The 18,670-nt window shown below is 40.9% G+C and overlaps 1 protein-coding gene and 1 long non-coding RNA gene across 3 annotated transcripts in view; one reads left to right on the top strand and one right to left on the bottom strand.

The window, feature by feature from the left end:
• LOC112434758 (uncharacterized) overlaps window positions 1–18,670 on the top strand; it is a 208,440-nt gene that overhangs the window by 24,875 nt on the left and 164,895 nt on the right. The gene's annotated exons all lie outside the window — the stretch shown is intronic.
• Window positions 1–18,670, bottom strand: part of grin2aa (glutamate receptor, ionotropic, N-methyl D-aspartate 2A, a) — a 172,328-nt gene that overhangs the window by 15,357 nt on the left and 138,301 nt on the right. The window contains exons 6-11 of the mRNA XM_004560701.3: window positions 15,601–15,803; window positions 11,479–11,650; window positions 9,832–9,985; window positions 8,664–8,789; window positions 8,105–8,334; window positions 890–1,050 (exon numbers count right to left, since the gene is read on the bottom strand). Of these exons, the coding sequence (XP_004560758.1) occupies window positions 890–1,050; window positions 8,105–8,334; window positions 8,664–8,789; window positions 9,832–9,985; window positions 11,479–11,650; window positions 15,601–15,803 (1,046 nt within the window). The remainder of the gene's footprint in view (window positions 1–889; window positions 1,051–8,104; window positions 8,335–8,663; window positions 8,790–9,831; window positions 9,986–11,478; window positions 11,651–15,600; window positions 15,804–18,670) is intronic.

The raw sequence follows: 18,670 nt of genomic DNA on the forward strand, positions 1-18,670 counted from the left end.
AAGCTGTTGTGCACAAAGCATTAGTTTACTTCAACACATGTATATATGTTGCATGTGAATAAAACAACAGAAGCCAGAGTGCCTAACAGTACCATAGATGCTGTGTTTACATCCAGCTTTCTTATACTGTAACTTGTGGATGGAAGATAAGGAGCTGAGAGGATCTATTGTTTCTCTATTTAATTTCTCCCTGGGGGCAGCCTGTTGTCTGAGCTATAGAACCTCTAATTGGATCCCACCCCATTGCCAGTGACCAATTAAAAATATCCTCTTGTCATCTCAACGACCGATTGTCATTTAACGTTCTCATTTTCCCTCCCGTCTCTCTTATCCTTGATGCTCCATACTTCCTTTCCTGTCCCTTTTCTCTGCCCTTCTTTATCCTCTCCTTGCCTCACTTTTCTTTTCCAGTGCACTCTCTATGTTCTTATTCTCTAGTCTCTTGGCCCATTTGTGCTTCATTTTCTGCAATTAAACATTTGGCACTTGGGTTTCAACTCTTACCCTCTTCCTCTTGACTCTGGTCCTCACTTTTCTTTCCCCCCATCTTTACCTTTATTTTTTCATCCACACACTCTTTAGATCTCTCCTTGGTTAGACTGATAACCGCCCCACTCCTCACCCCCTTTACACACTATCAGTCCCACTATAGAGTCCAGCGCTAAAAATAACCCTTGCTGTTCCCAATGAGGAAGCCCATTCATCCACAGTCTCACAGGACCTGTCACCACAGACACACACACACACACAAGCGTGGATACATTCAGGCATGAAAGAAGTACACTTCACAGGCCTAGGTTTTCACAAAAAACTACACACATATGAATGATGTAAAAGTGCACTTACCAACAAACTCACAAAAACCCATGCACACAAAGTGTCTCTTTACCCCGTTTTGAGGCTGACGAGTGCATCCTGGACTCCAGTTTGGTGATACTTCACCATATACTGGTGCATGGCGGGATAGTTCTTCCTGATGTTTCTTTCAGTGGAACCATTTGGAACGGTCCCAAAGCGGAACGGAGGCGAGTAAGCATATGGGTTCTGAAACTGTGATGAGAAGAACAATGGAGAAGGAAAAGGAAAAGCTGAGGTTACACATCTTCATTTGAATTTCTAAAAAAAAAACCCCACAACACTTCAAGAGCAACCCTTACTGAAGGAACCACTGGTGCCGTAGCTTCCCATCCACTCGCTGATTTGCTTTTCTTTTTAAATTCTCCCATCATTTCTCTCTGCCTCCTCCACAAACCCCCTCTCAGGTATAATCAGTGTATCAGAGTACAGGTAAAGAGTTTTGTCCAAGCGTGCTTGTAGCTGAGGTAAAAACCAACCCTCCAGGACTGTGGTAACAATCTGCCCTCGGTGCCAGAAGCAGACAAACCCTATCAATTACAAGTGTGTATTTATGAGCCTCACTCTAACCACATGCTGTGCTAGTTTGTGCGCCGACGGTTTCAGTCCATATTATTAAAGCGGTTCTCAGAAACATAACACTGCATGTCATCTCAAACGCTTACAGGCTTACTTTACTTTGCTTTAACGTATTCATACAACACATGATTGACTCCACTTGTAGGCTGCTACTGGAGGATTTCATTAGCAGATTATTAGCATTCCTGTTGTTTTCTCTGTCTGTTCAACATACACAAAACTCATCTGCTTGATTGTTTGCAAAAACGATGCACCGTTTGCTTGCATCAAAAACGAATCTGCATAATATATTTGAGCATATTTCTAAGCGTTTATACATGCTGCATCTGACGGCACATATATGTGTCTCTGCTGTGTAATCAGGTCAGGGTGAGTGTGAGCGCGTGTCGACAAGTCAAACTGCGCTGTGCATACGAGTGCGCATTCATATGTTAGTGGAGATGTCACACAGTGTGTTTGTCAGCATGACAAGCAACAGCCCTTAGGAGACATTCTCTCCTCCCACAGTCCTTGCTATTGTTTACTTCTCCTTCTTCATCTTTTCTTCATTTGTGCCTTTCTTAAGGTTAAATAGAAGCTTTTAGGTCAGGAGAGGGTAAATGTCCCAGGAGGAGTGAGAGGGGGGTGACAGGGGCTGGTTGGGGTGTGGTGGAGTGGCGGGTTGGGATTCAGACTTGAAAAGCACTCTTCTCTTGCTTGATAATTACCAGTGAAGGGCTTTTAAGAACTGCACCAGCTGCTGCTAACGAAAGCTTAATGCAGAGTTGACGACAAAATGAAGGAGCGGAGGCAGGAGAGGATTTGAGGCTAAGATAGGTGTAGATAAAAGAACTCACCGTCCTGCAACATAGCCACAACCAGATCGTGGGGATTGTTGTCCGTCAAGGCTTTCTGGCAAGATTTCCGGACGATTTTCTGATGCAGGGTTTCCAAAGACTATTTTAAAAAAGCACGTATTCTCAACTTTCAAATACTGCCATGCTGTCAGAAACCTCCAGGTCTTACCAAATTATCCATAAGATGTACTTTAGCGTCTTTTCCTTGATACAGCAGTATACTTTTACTTGCAGGTTAGCTGCCAAAATCTGTTTGATTAGCTTTAGAAAGAGATCACAGTTTGGATCAAATATATGCAGGGTTGCGCAAACCCTGCACATTAAACTGCATTTCAATACAATGCCATGGGGAAAGGAGAGCATCAGTAAGAGGTGAGCTTTGAGTGAAGTGAGTCATCTGGCTAAATCTGGTAATGTGTGTAATGACTGTAATAATCACTAATCTAATTAAAATATGAAGGTTTCTCACAGGACAAAATCCAGTTACCTGGGTAAAAGACTCAAAACCCAGAGGAGAAATTTCTCTCAGCAGCCTGAGAACACTTTTCTCCTTATGTACTGTAAGTGCATGTAGGGTGTATAGGTGCTAATAATAGGTATTAAAATCAAAGTGATATGTAAAGGTATCACACAAATTATTCTTATTAACTAAGCTCAATGTCAAACGCCAACATCAAAAGCCTTAAATAATCTGTAATAAAACTGTGAACATATACAGTCAGGTCCATAAATTTTTGGACAGAGACCTTTTTTTTCTAATATTTGTTTTCTGTTCCACAATGAATTTTAAAAGAAACAACTCTGGTGCAGTTGAAGTGCAAACTTTAAGCTTTAATTCAGTGGGTTGAACAAAAAGACTGTATAAAAATGTGAGGAAGTAAAGCATTTTTTTAACACAATCTCTTCATTTCAGATGTTTTATTTTCTGTTTTTGCAGCTTAGTGATGGCTTGTTTCACCTGCATGGAGACCTCCTTTAACCACATATTGTCTGTTCACAGCAAAATCTTCCTTTTATCTGTTGAATTGGTAATGACATAATGAAAGAATTGCCCACACCTGCCCATGAAACAGCCTTCGAGTCAATTGTCCAATTACTTTTGCTCATTTAAAAAAAAGGATGTCACATGAGCTAAAACTCTTAAACCCTTCATCCAATTTGAATGTGGATACTCTCAAATGAAAACTGAGAGTCTACACATTATGTCCATGTACGTTACATAACTATAATTGGAATATGTTTTATTAAATAGGTAAAAACTTTCACCTTAAACAAGGCACAGGTTACATGTTTACAGACACTGGATGGCAATGTGAGTATCAGTTGACTCCACAAACCACAGAAAGGAGCAAACCTACAAACCTACGCAAGCTAAATGGAATAAAAACAAATAAAATAAAACACAATAAAATTATAGTAACTCTGTGCAACATATAAATATATTGCTTACAAATGTCTGTGGTTATCATGAAACCTTGATCGATCTCATTGCTTTTGCCATGTTTATTAACTCACCCTACTCCTTTATTTTCTTCTATTTTGTCCTGCAGGTCTTCTTTGGTCTGTTCTGCTTCTGCTTTCCCGTCCATCTCCTAATCACTATAAACTGACTGGTTCTTGTATAACGGTTTGTTACTTTACCTGAGCACTCAAAGGAGTTTATGCAACATGCTTCCTTCACTCATTCACAATTTTCTATGCTTAAGTGGTTCCTGCCGAACAGTCGGAGACATTCACACTCTGATGGATGTATTGGAGAGCAACTTGGGGTTAGTATCTTGCCCGAGGATATTTGGCATGCAGACGGATACATGTCTTACTATGTTTTTTTATTCTCTGTGTGTGTAAATATTATGCTATAAAACAGTGGAGATCACGACATGAACAAAATTATTCAGACTATTTGCAATGAACTTGCAACCTCGCTGCCTTTAAAATGGTTGAAGAGCAGATCTGCGATCACACCAGTCTTCAAAGCGACTTTGGTGCATCAAAATGCCAATAAATGGAATGACTTCAATTAACTGAGATAAACTGGCAAAAATCACAAATCTGTTGCAATGTCCACAGAAATTCATGTCAAACAAAAATTTACATTAACAACTTACATTTGTTGTCTACTCAGAACCTCGTAGATTTGAAACAAAATGTTTGAATTATAGCAGGCACTGTGCAACCTTGCTTTTACGTAGAGTGAGGCACATTGCAGAAGAGTTGCACTCATTTATGAACCAGACTGCAATTATTTGCAAACCTTCACTAGTCTGTCTGAAAGTGACTGCAGTCAGACAGTCAATGTTTGGACGAAGGCTGCCTCCCACCAGGTGACCTCTGTAATTGCCATGCGATCAAAAGTGGTCGTATTGTGCCATCCTATTTTTAGTGACTGAGTCATTGGGGGTCTCCACGCTACATTTTCATGTCCCATCGCTTCCCAGAATTTGTCTGCATGTCTACAAATCTACATGTTTTGCTCATATGTGACTGTTTTTTTTTAACATTATTTAGATGTTTTAAATCTCTTCTAAGTAGATGCATGTGGAAAGTGCCAGAACCTAGTTATTTCTTTCATCATAATGCCGCTGAAAGCTACTACAGCTCCAACAACAGCAGCAGATTGTTTACATTTGAACTTTGAAGTCTGTAGGCTTCACAAAAAGCAATTTTATAATGCTGAGAAACCGAAACAAAACCGAAAAGCAGAGAAAGAGCAGCCAGATTTGCAAAGACAAATCCCCATGCACCATAAAACACCAAAGACCTGTTAACTGACTGCTCTCCACTTGTGCATGAAGCAGGCTGCTTAGAGAACAAGTTTAACAGCTCAGTAAACATCCATTGCTTTGTCTTCATCAATTATTAAAACAAATAAAAACAGCTCTTCCTGTCACCATTGACTGAAATGGACCCAATGCACAAATACTGCAGCTTTAAGAAAGTTACATGTAAAATACACTTTTTTAAAAACAAAAACAAAACGTTTTTTTGAAGGCTTCAGTTAGTAGGAATTTAAAATTAAAACAATGTGACACAGCGATCGACCAGTCGTGCAGTTAATGTATAATTTTAGGAGAAACACTTATTTACCAGTAATTTGTTCTATTGTACTTCCCCACAGGTGTCTCACAGACCATTCTAAGAATTCTGTTAGTAACTAATGTAATCAACTTAAATTTATACTTGCATACAATTCTTAAAGCTCTCTATTCCTAGATTTGGCACAAACATCCACCAAATGTAATCTACAAAGTCTGTAAAATAATGCCTGTGTAACTTAGTATGATCTTTGAGCAATGCCAACAGCGATGCTAAAACGATCACTAGTTAAACTAGCTTCTACACTAGGGGTGGGTTTTGATTATCGATTTATCGATTAAAATCGATTCTAGCTTGGATAACGTGATATTGACTCAATAAAATCCAGAATCGATTTTTAAATATGAATGTATTTTGCACGAAACGCCAGAATCTCAGGTTAAACCTCACAAACTTTCAACAACCACCAAACACCTAAAACAGTAAATGAGAGCAGGTACACGGATTCTGCACAAAGACGTAAAAGCAAAGCGTGGACCCGCCGACGGATCAGAATCAGTGAGATGTCGCTTTTCTCACCCGACGGCACGGACACAGGCGGGGCTGAAAGCCGACAGCTCGCTGATTCTGATGTTTCTGTGGGTCTGCGCTTTGTGTTTACGCCCTTTTTGAGCTGATTCTGAAGCTGCAGGTTTTTATCTCTCTCCAAAAATATTGACCGAACCAGCAGCAAAAGAAGATCCAAACTTTGCTTCACATAAACATCGTCATGAATTCCCTCTGACCTTTCCTGTTTTGCTTCCACCACGATAAAATCACACTTCATGCAGACCTCTCTGTCTCTGTACTTCAAGAACAGTTTCCAATCTAAAAATCTCTGTTTTCTGCATTATTCACTTGCTTTTTACGCACAAGACTGCCGTTGTTTACAGCGCTGTTTTTTTCCTTTTAATTACTTCCGAAAAGAAAGCCTCATTTCTGCTGTTCAATACTGAACAAATTTAAACTTTTCACTTTTTAAAATTATGCAAAATTGCAAAATGCTTGGCTGTGTCTCTAATAAAACCTCTGTAACTTTGCTCTGCTTCACTTCAGCAGCATCAGGTAATGTTCATATGTTGATTAATGGTTTTCTTTCATTTTTGATCTACTGCAGAATATTTTTAAGGTCATCTGCTATAAAATCCCAGGCCAGGAAAATCTTCTTTCTTTTTATAGATAGAAAAATCAAAACGATTCTAGAAATCAGTGACGATACCCAGCCTATTCTACACTGCTGCCACTTTTCATTAGAAAGTGCAAAATCTTGTCCACTGCACATAGTTTGTGAGCACCATAAGTATATGGTAGAGATGAGCCTGTACATATATCACTACTATCAGTACTAACATTTCAGACTGAGTGGTAGTAAACTATTTGCTGCCTTTAAAGATCTGTCATCATCATTAGCTTAAATACATATTAGCTGTAACCACACCTACACGCACTGATATAACAAGACAGCGAAGGGGAGCTATCTGATTCACACCGCTGTCCATTACTAATATTCAACAGGAATGTATGCTATCACAGCTACAGCAAGCTAGCCAGAAAGCTAAAGGTAAAGCACCAAACTTAGGGATGGTAACTAACAACAGCAAAAGCCTGCTTTGGAAACTATGCCTATATTTCCCAAATGCATTGAGGGCAGTGATGCAATCTTAAACTTCATCTCGTTGAGCACTGATGCACCAGAGTGTTGTGTGTATGTGTGTGCACTTTTGTGAAGCATTTTGGTCCTGCAACTTTTGGAAGAAAAAAATGTTACTTTTAGAAAAAAATGTGTTTGCCTCATCATATAAAATGATTATAATTGCATATTAAAGGAAATGGTTGTACCAAAGTATAAGAATTTACACTAGTGGTGTTACATCCTTCCCTCAGGTTGATAGGTACAGTAGAGTGCATCTGTTTGTGCCTGCTAACAGTCTAAACCCACCTTAAGTAAACTACACAAAACATGGCCCCGCACGAGGAATGCTTTTCATCATTTTGTCGGTCGCATTTGGCTCGATGGCCAGCCTCTCTCAGCATAACTGTCTAAACGGCCATTTGCCCTTCTTGTCTGTTTCCTTTCGTTCCCAACCCTCCCTGTCTTTCCACATATTCTATTTTCTCCCTCCTAATGCCTTTCTTCCCTTACCTCAGCCTTCAAACTGGCCCATATCTGTCTGCCTGTTGTCTTGTACCATCTTTTGTGTCTTGGCCTTTTGCTAGTCCTCAGTCTCTCTCCTGCCAATTGATGTACCTCTTACACCATCCCTCCCTCCCTCTCTCCGTCTGTTTGTTGTCAAAACCCTCTATGTCAGCCTTCTCTTGATAGTATCGCCTCTAATACATCTGTATTTCTGTCCTTGGAAGCGCTCTGCTCTTTTGTCTAGCCTTCTCCAACCCTCCAATCTGTTTCACTACATTTGGCTTGACCTTTTCTTTTAATATCCCAGTCTTTCTGTTTGTTGCTGCATTTTTCTATATGCATGTCATTTTGATTCTGAGTGCATAAAACAGAGCCCATGTTAATTCATTCTGGAGCAACAGAACACAATTTCCAGCTGGATTTAAAACGGTAAAACTTGTACATTTGAATTCAGGTGACTGGAACTTTGTGAGAGGAACGGTAGTGCCACACGCAACAAAAACAGGTACTATGCTTCATTTTCCCCTTCATCCTATGATGATTTTCTAATCCTGTTGTATGATATAAAACTGAAGGCCTGCAAAAAACATATCATAAAACTACCTCATTCGTTCTTCGTTACCTTGTTGTCTGAAAGCCCGGTGACTTGGTCGACAAACTCCTCCTGAATCATGAAGGCGGCCAAGTTGGCAGTGTAGGAGGCCAAGAAGATGACAGCGAAGAAGGCCCATACTGACACTATGAACTTGCTGGTGGTTCCTTTTGGGTTTTGCACCGGCACAGAGTTGTTGAAGACCAGACCCCACAGCAACCACACTGCCTTGCCCATGGTGAAGGAAGGGCCGTGAGGGTCTGAAAACGAGGAAAGAGAGTGTGTGTGGGAAAGCGAGATGGATGGTATAAAATTAGATAGAAAGAAAACAAATATTTCAAAATCTATTTGTAGAACAAGTGACATGCAATTTAAACTACCCAATATTAGAGCAGTGGACTTGTGCTTCTGTGTTAAATTTATGTCGTAGGTATATTGTAACCCTCCTGAAACCCTACGGCATAACTTGACGTGTACCTCCTTAGAAATGTGACTACACGCAGCAGCACCACAGCAACACAGGCATAAATGTTGGCATAGGCTAGAATCAGTGCAGAAGTCTAAATTAAGCTTTAGTGTCCGTACTCACCTTTTCCCTGTGCCAAGTTTCTGTTGAAGCCAAGAGGACTGATGTATTCGAACATGAAGACAGCCATTGCAGTCACCAGCAGGAGCATCACAAACATCATCACCCACACTGATGCACTGAATGGCTCTGTGAAAGAAAGAGAGAAAGTCAAGAGAACAGAGGTCGTGCTAATGCTTAGCTAATACTGCACTTTTTATAGCTTATCCGTCACTTTTTCTTATCATTTGCACACTCCTCGTCTTTCCACAAACTGAAGGAATAAACAGGTCAGAAATACCGTATGCACACACACACACATACTGAGGGAAGAACTCCATGTCCAAGCAGACCGTTCTAAGTTCAGAAGCCCTACAGATCTCACCCCACCCACCTACCCCAAACCACTTGCATATATACTGGCGTTCCTCCTATTTGGCTGTGGAATAAGGGGTACAGTATAGAAAGCCCTGGTGTCAGCACTCCTGTCCTCCCTCTGAGCCCTTAACATTACTGCAGAGATTAAACTCTGCTCTAATGTATGGGAGAGCACTGCTGGCATAGGGCCGCACACCGGGATGTGTGCATTTGAGTGTGCATGTGCAGAGTGGCAAGCAGCCATTATGAGGTTTTCCTGCTAAGCCCTTATAATTTCCATTTTCACACCACTAACTGCATGCTTCCACGCATGTCAGCATGTGTACTTGCGTGTGCGTCCTTGCTGTGTGTGTTAGAGTTTCTCTTTTTCGTGGAAATTCCTGCAGCCAATTTGCATGTAAGCTTGTGTGTGCATTGGGTCAGTGGCATCGCGAACTGTTGTGGATGTCAATGTTAAAGCACTCTGCATCAAATGAACGTGACTGAGGAACCATAACGGGGATATCCGTGGTCTCTTAGGTTAAAATCCTGCGGTTAAGTGCCTCTCAGGTAAGTGAGAGTCGCTGTGGCAGGAAGCGGGCATTCAGCTAAATCCCTCAGATGAAAGAGCAAGTATTGACAGCTGGGTAACAGAAGTGAATTATGTTGTCAGTGCTGTATCTGAGGGAACACACACACACACACACACACACACACACACTCAAAACAAACACTGTTCTATACTAACACAAACCAGAGAAGCAAACAAGACAGGTTTTCTTCTTGTTCTCTCCTCAGTCTAACAAGAGAAGAGCAGCTATTTGGTGACAATTACCAAGGAAGGCTGATGGGGACACAGTTCCATTGCTACGGGACACCATGACACTGATCCCAGTTTCCACGAACGGGACGGAGAAATCGATGACCTCAGAACGCTCCTCATTGATCGTCAGAGATCCGACGGCCATGACGGCTTTCTTATAGACCACCTTTTCAGGGTAGGGGGAGGAGGAGGGAGGAGAGCAGGGACATAAGAGGAATGATTGGGGAGAAAGAAAGAGAAAGTTACAATCTACTCATCCGTTCATCTATCTGGATCCATTTCCACCCCAGCTGTCACAGGGTCAAAAGGTGGAGTACACCCTCGATAGCTATCACAGAGTAGAACAAATGTCTTCATTAGGCTAACTACATGTTGTCTCTTCCACCCAAAGTAAATGTTGACAAATCTGTGCACAAGAATGTAAAGATTACTGATTGCACATAAATAAAGTTTTTAATCTCATACTGAAATTTAATCAATGTAGCCAATATGTAAGCAGTAGTGCAAAATAGGATTAAAACAAATACAAATAACATTCAACCCATAAAATGAATTAAGTAAGTGTGGTGGGGCGTGGTTTGCGGTGCCGTGCGGACGCACCTGCACGGCACCGCAAACCACGCCCCACCACATAAAGCATTAAAAAATGCAAAGTTTATAGTCTTAAAATTAACTCTGGAACTTGGGTCTTCAGGTCTGAGTTGCTATAGTAACAGTTGTTTTTTGTTTTTGTTTTTTACACTCTGTGAACATTTGCTCTGGCGATATTTAAATTTATTTTGAAACATAAAAAAATTGGAAAAACTAAATGATCATTCTAACAGTCTGCTTTAAAAAAAAGCACATTTTAAATTGTTGGTCACCTTTTTTAGTTAAATCTGCCTTTGATTACAGATTACTTAAGATCAAACTTTCCAGTGGGCATCAGTTCTGAGGTTTGGTTGCTCACACATTTGTTGCCCTGCAATATTTACCTCCTGATCACATATAGGGGTCATTGTTGGCGAATCGCTAGTTCAGGGGCTTGCATGTTTAAATGTTGTGTTAGATTTAACGGGACTCAAACTCAAAAAAGTTCATCTGATCAGCAAGATATTTTTTGCAAATGTGAGATTCAAGAACTTTATTTACACCAGTTACACGCCAACGGATGCATCAGGGCAACTCATGGCTCAGTATCTTGCCCAAGAATAAGTTGACACGCCAACTGGAGATCGATCCAATTACGTTTTCACACAGGGCCAGGTAGGTTTGGATAGCTGTTTTCACTTCATTCAAATCATCATTAATCATCAATCTGCCTTTTGGATTTACTCGGGTTATCTTTGTCTAATTGAAATTTGTTTGATGATCTGCAACATCCAACATGCAACAAGTAACTGAAAGGAAATTTGGAATAAAAGAATGAAACACCTGTATGATATCATAAAAGGTATACCTGTGGGGTCAGCAGGTACCCCACTTAGAAGAACGAGGATGAACTTTAACCTTAATACATGTTTTCATCTGAAATGTATCACTTTGTATTAGCAAAGTGCTGCTCCATCAAAGCACATCTCCACAATGTGTGATGATCTTAGTTTCCAACAAGATGAGTAATACGGTAGTTGAATAACACAGGCACACTTATATATACACACACAAAAAGGCTCTTTTTACCTCTCCCACCATCCCATTCCAGACATTGTTGATCTTCTTGCCATGCTTGCCATTGGTAACCAGGTACAGGTCATAGGTGAACTTCACATACTTGGCTATCTTTTTCAGAATGTCGATGCAGAAACCTTTACAGCACTTCTTGATATACGTCCCACCAGCCTCAGTCGTGTTGCTGCAGAAGCACAAAACACAAAGACCATCAGCAGATGATTAGTCTTTCGCTCGGTGTCAGCGGTGGGAAAAAAACAAATGGCATCAACGCTATGATTGAACACTGAAGTAAACATTGACAGAACAAATACCAGCTCTTTGCATAGCCTGCAAATCCATTTTTACATCCACGTTTAGGTAGGGAACCCTCATTCATTCATTCATTAAAAAACAAAAGGAACATTGTTTGCTTCATTTTTTCCATCATGTTTGTTAAATTTGTGATTGCACCAGTGAACAAATATCACCCTGGGTCTTTTTCACCTTTAAGTTCAGGTCAATCTATTCAGGAATGACTGAAGATTAGAAAAATATGCTCCCTTTTCTCCCAACGCCTCTCTGGAGAAGGAAATTTTGACGGCGCTGCATCTGCAAGCCTTGTACCATCTGTGTATATGAATTTGAGAGCAGAAGAGTTCACACACAAGAGCACATCAACTTTGAGCCACCTGGGAGTCTCATTTAACTTTTAGATGTGTGCTAATTAGAAGACGATAACCTCGTCCTTTAGCGTAACAACAACCTGGGCAAAAACTTGACGGAAAGTAAGGAGGGGACCCCCGTGCATCAGGCTGTGACTCTGCAGTACCCTTCAGAGATGAAACTTTGTCACTTTTAAGTTATTCTGCAGCACCAGGAAAAAAGAGATAACATTTGCCAGTTTTTCGCAAACTCCCTCACTAGTCGCCATCGATCTGTCAAACAAATGTCTCCCCAAGTGGAATTCTTTCCTGTCTTTGAACTGGAAAGGCATTTACTTTCACAGTCTAACAGTTTCACACAAGAAAGGGGAAAAAAGAGCCAAGTGCCGATATGTCAGCAGTTATGAATGTCATTCTATGAAACCTGCAACTTTTGAACACCACACTGAAACACTAAACAACCTTTAATCCATCACAGAAGAAATAAAATAATGGGCTTGACTCCTTTTTAGTGTAAAATAATGTCTTTTCCTAATTGCATTTGCAGCTCTGTCGAATGCAATGTAACTTTTTATTTTGCTTTCCTGATCCACACATTTCAACAGTAGCTCAACAGTTTGGACACCAGTGGCAATGGAATAAAATCACAGAGTGGATGGACGGAGAAAAAGAGATACTGGCTTGAGGTTCTGTGGGTAATGTGGTATGAGCTTAGAAGCGCTAATTAACTTAGTCTTCTCCACAGAAGAGGTCACACTAGGCAGCGGCTGCACTGTACTCTTTGATATGTAAATTTCTTGTCTTTATTCCAAGCATGGCCGCTTTAAGCACAATATGCAATATATTCTTGTGATGTTGAAGTAAGAATGAAATTGTGGTAAATGTAATGCAACTACAAGGAACAGGTTGATGTTAGCCGAAACAAGGACAAATAACCCAAGTTTCTGGCAGATTCAGCTGGTGGGGAATGGTGGGAGCTGACAGAGTAAGCATATAGGCCAGAACTTAGCTGCATTCACGAACACGGCGTTCCCATTTAGGCAGGCCACTGTACAGATCAGGCAGTAAGAGCATGTGATGTTATGGAGGCTGTTTGTGAACTTGGCAGGCCAACTTGATATAGAAACACTACAGGGCCCGAGGGGTCTCCAGGGAGGAAAGTGTGGGTCTGTGTATGACTATGAGAGCGTTAGTGTAAGTATGGCTTGCTCTTAAGCCAGGCCTGGATGAGTGAATTTCTGGTTCTGCATGCATGGGTACTCCTTCAACCCCAATCCAACCCCCGTTCACCCTCCTGGTCTGCCTCTCTCCTTCCCTCCATCTATCCCACTTTCTCCAAATGGGCGCTTTGGATGCTTGAGTGGGAATTGCGCTGTGGGAGGCTGAAAAGCAGCATTGGCCTGTGAGTGAGTGGACATGTGGCCACAGAGAGCGTACGAGCTCGTAAATGTGTGTTTGTGTTCCTCCTTGGAGATGCTTTGCTCTCCGCCCCACTTCACAGTGTTTTCTGGATGTAAATCACTGTCAGCCACTTCCCTAAAACTATCGCCGCTTAATCAACTCTGTTTGTGTGACGCAAAAAGAGCTGCAGACAGACGCGTTACGCATTGAACGAGTGACATAAAGTGTGTAGACCTTTTTTTTCACACATACATTAAAGCCCTGAACTGTTCTAGACTCTGTGTGACATGTGACATCGCAGATCTGTTTCCTTTGCCCAAATTGATCCAGTATTTAGCAACAAGAACATTGCTGATTGCTACATGTGAGAAAGGGCAACTCTGAAAAATGCCCAGACTTGATCTCCTAACATTTTCTGGTATTTCCATGTGGAAAAAATGAATATCTATAATAAATATCCATGAAAATGTACGTGATCCAGACGTCATTTATTATTACGCTGATTCAGCACCACTCAAGTCACTCTGTGACATACACCCACAGTGTGTGTTTGCGCTCCAGGAATATAATATAACAAGGGGCTAGAGGTATTTTGGCGTTAGTGAAAAAAAAGAAGAAGGAAGAAATGGTATGGAAGGAAGTAAAATGCTGAGTTCAGCAGCCACCTCCATTTTCAGGAGGAAAGAAGCTGCTGCAAAGCCTGCACACTGCATCGCTTTCCGTGTTCGTGAGAGAAAGGGGAGAGCGAGACAGCATGCACTGACAGAGGAGCGCAGAGACGGCGCTGTGGAAAATGAAATACGGATGATGTAAATTTATTACCTTCTGATTATCCAATACACTCTTATGAAACTTTCTTTTATGCGGTCCTTAGTTTTTCTTCTCATACAACAACATTACGTGTAAATCAGTTAGACTGCGAGTAGAGTGTATTTCAGACCATTTCACTGTGTTGTGCTTTTCCACAAGACAAGGTAAGGAGGAAGAGAGTGGGTGAGATGACTTAAGTGCAGCTTATTGTGTTGCAATAATAAGCATGTGTGCCATTACAGGACCGCGTTGTTAGATTAAGACTAGCTGTAACACACACTTACATTTTTGTGCCTTAGGTTTAGATGATTTTAATGGTTGCATTTTCTTTTAACTTTCTTATATACTTGAATATATATCATTGACATAGGCGGTAATACTGTATCTCGTTCTCATTTCCTTGTTTTGCTTATTACGGCTGCATTTACACTTGCATGATGGATGTGTCCCTAGTAGGAGCAGGTATCGAGTTTTTTGAGGTGTGATATATACTGTAGGTATAACATACCTCAAAAACTAGATGTTCAGAGTGGCCACTTGTTGATGAGACCCAAATTTTTTGTATTTTGTAAGTTAGGACCATAAATTTGAAGACAATGACTAATTTCTTTGGTGTAGTTTTGCTTCTGTGCACCAAAATAGTGGATTTTAAATCAAAAGATCAAGACGTGACTGAAGTGCAGACTTTCTGCTTTCATTCAAGGGATTTAAGGGATTTAACAAAAGCAGTACATTAACTGTTTGGGATATTTTTTATACATAATGCCCTATTTCCAGAGGCTCAAAAATAATTGGACAATTGACTGACAGGCAGTTCCATTGCCAAGTGAGGCCTGTTCCCTCATTATTCCATGACAGCTGAGGTAGATATTCCAAGTGTTTAACTTGCGTTTTGGTTAGCTGATTGTTGGAATGCTTAATAAGAGTTCTTAAAATGAAACAACACCAATACTCCTGGGCGACTATGGAGGACAACTAAGGTGAATGACTGCAGAATGTTTTTCTTTAGTTATAAAATCTGAACTTTAACAAATTAAAAAAAACACACAATCAAACTAAGTCACAGATCCAAAAAACTACACAAACTGTATCCTTGTACAGATATTTGTGAACATAACTGCATTTCAGATGTTTGTTCATTCTGTTAAAACAAAATGTAATCAAACATTTTTACACCAGTAATATTTGGTGATTCGCAGTGAAGCAGCTTTACTGCATTTGCTTACTTAGCTATCTAGCTAACACTGCAGCATGATAGATGGACAGATATCCCACTTACTCTTTGATATGCTTCCTACACGGCACAGAGTTCCTCATGCAGGTACCAGTGAGTCTTTCCACGTCCTCCACAATGACAAAGGGTTTCTCCTCTAAGGTGACGATGGACAGGTGGTTGTCATCAAGCTCAGCGTCACCAAAGGAGTTGAAACGTGGCCACACGGGGTACTTCAGTGTCAGACTACGATTGTCCAGTTTCCCCATCTGGTGAGAGAAGAGGAAATTAGGAAACAAGATATAATAACTGGTGGCTAAAAATAGAACACCTGGCACATTTCCAATGGGCTACAATGTATTGCTTTTCAATTACTGAGTAGGCTGGAAGTCAATAGACTGATTGTTGTTTGGGTCACACTCATGGCCTCACATTTACCTCCCGGGAGTCTAAACTATCACGCTGTTCTGTTGGAGATGGTTATAAGTACAAATGAAGTGAAAGCAGTGAAGAAATTGCAGTTGCGATTTAGTGACCATTATATACTTAACTTTCCTAATAACATACAGCAGAAATGAGAAAAAACAAAATAAAACAAAGGATTTTGTGGAAAAGCTGCAGCCAGCATATACTGTATGTTGCTCTTTGGCCACAGTAAATGCCTGTTTGAATGTAAGGTAAAGCACGGCATATTAAATGCATGACCTGCAGGGTTGGATCACAAAATGCACACAGTGATATTGCTATGCATGCAAACCCATACAGAAACAGAGATTTAGTGTGACAGTATGACAGTTGGGACTCTGTTGATAATTCAAAAAGTTTTCAGAGCTGTGATGTCACAGTTTCCCCTATGGGCTATTTTTATCTTTACCTACTGACATCTCTCTGTAGATCTATGTGTGTGTGTGTGTGTGTGTGTGTTCGTACATAAAGTATACATATATATATATATATATATATATATATATATATATATATATATATATATATATATATATGCATGTTTATGTCAGGGAAGGCAGAGTGGAATATCATAAACAGCAACAGGCATCGGGGCAGAAAATGGCAAAACACTGCTCTAACTCTTTTCCTCCATCTAAGAAATCTTTCTGACGTCTCGTGTGTTTCCATCTATCCTAGTACTGCACACATGCAGACAGAGGTATTGATATATTTTCATTCGTAGACGTTAGTGACAAGATTGCGAGCAGGGTTGCAAAAGGTTAAGCTAAACATAGTTTCTTTGTTTTAGGTGTGTGGGGGAAAAAAACCCTAATATCTTAACGCAGTTGCACCCGACACACATATCATAGCAATGCTAATATGTCAGCCACTTGACCTCGAAGTCATGAGACAGTGTTTGTTATCCGCACACAACCACACGCACACACACACATGTTGTTGGTTCGCCTGCACGCCTGGCTAAGTCATTAACAGCCGAGCAGAGAGGAGGAAGTGAAATTAGCATTTTAATTGTTTTGCTTTGAGTGGTTTTCTATCCTCTGACAGGGATTAGAGTCTCTTCTCCACTCTTAGTCGGCACCGCTGTCAACAGCTCACTCTGCTGTCGGCTACATTCCTCAAACTGTGCGTGTGTGTGTGAATGTGTGTGTGTGTTTGTGTTTGCGTAGGCATATGTGTTGAGGAAAGCAAAGCCGGACGCTGAGGTGGCACCCATGCCTCTTGCGTGTAATCGTTAGTCTCAAGGGATCGGCCACATTTTCCTGTCTGTCTTAGCCCAGCTGTTTTGCATTTCTCAATCGAGTGAGTGCATGTGTATGCGCCCATCCACATATGTGCGTTTGTGTCTGTGTGAGTGTTTATGCATTAAAGGGGTGGAGATAATAGAACATTTTAATGGGAAAGTAAAAATGTAATTCCTGTATCATAATTATGATCAGACAATAAAGACTGGTTGTCGACCTCAGTCATTCGGTTGGATGTTAGAGTAGAGCCACTGCTCCTCATCATCAAATGAGTCAGTTGAGGTAGTTCAAGCATTTGACCAGGATGCCTCCTGGGCACCTCCTAGGTGGGGTGTTCTGTGCATGTCCCACCAAGAAGTGGCCTTGGGGCCGACCCAGGACACCCTGGATGGATTAAATCTCTTGGTGGGTTTGGGAGCACCTTCATGTCCTGCCAGAAGAGTTGAAGTAGGTGGTCCTGATTTGAAAGGGGAGGTTTAGGCATTTCTGCTTCGACTACTGCCTACTGCTAACGTCTTGAGGCAACTGTTGTTGTGATTTGGCACTACAAAAATAAAATTGAAATGCATTGAATTACTAGAACATGGGCCCAGATGGATAGATGGTTGGATGGATGGATGGAGATCCCTCCTACCGAGTTCATTTTCTTATCCTCTCTCCTGTTTGTACAACTAAATCCTGTTTGACCCGTACGGCCATTAATATCATCTTTGAAGAGTAGTCCTGATTTGGTTGGATGAGTCAATAAACTAAGAAGCGTGATAAATGCACTGCTCAGAAAATAAGAGGGAAAGGAGGAGGAGGAGGGAAAGAAGAAGCTGACTTCAGCAACTCCTCTGATTTCCTGTCCTGCTGTTCTCCTCTTCCCTCTTCCTCCCAATCGCTCTTTCTTTCCAATTAAAGAAAGAGGGGCTATAAATTAATTCCCATAGAGGTAGGAAGATACTCTCTATCGACTGGTCAGAGAACAAAATGCTGAATCTACCCACATCTAATACCAAATATTGTGCACATGCTGTTCATGGAAAGCAGTGCACATGTTTGTGTATGTGTGTGGTTACAATCTTAAAGTCTGTGGGATTACAGCATTATAACAATCCACGCCGGCAATCCTATCGCATCATCACTCTGAAATAGATTTAGAGCCACTTGGTGGCGGGATGACACTCTGTCCCTGAAGTGCGGTGTATACTTCTTTGTATACTTTTTCTTAAAGCACTTGTTTCATCTACCACTCCTTCTTTTGTCATTTCACACTTGTTCCGCTTTGTTGTTCTTTCTATTCCATCATCATCTTTCTTTATCTTTGTTTCTTTAAAGGTCTTGCTCTTTGTACCAACATGTCTTTTTCTTCATTTCATATTTGTCTCTTTGTATTACACTTTTTCTGCCCACGCAAACCTACACACACACACACACACACACAC

The sequence above is a fragment of the Maylandia zebra genome, linkage group LG4, assembly GCF_041146795.1.
Source record: "Maylandia zebra isolate NMK-2024a linkage group LG4, Mzebra_GT3a, whole genome shotgun sequence".
NCBI lineage: Eukaryota > Metazoa > Chordata > Actinopteri > Cichliformes > Cichlidae > Maylandia > Maylandia zebra.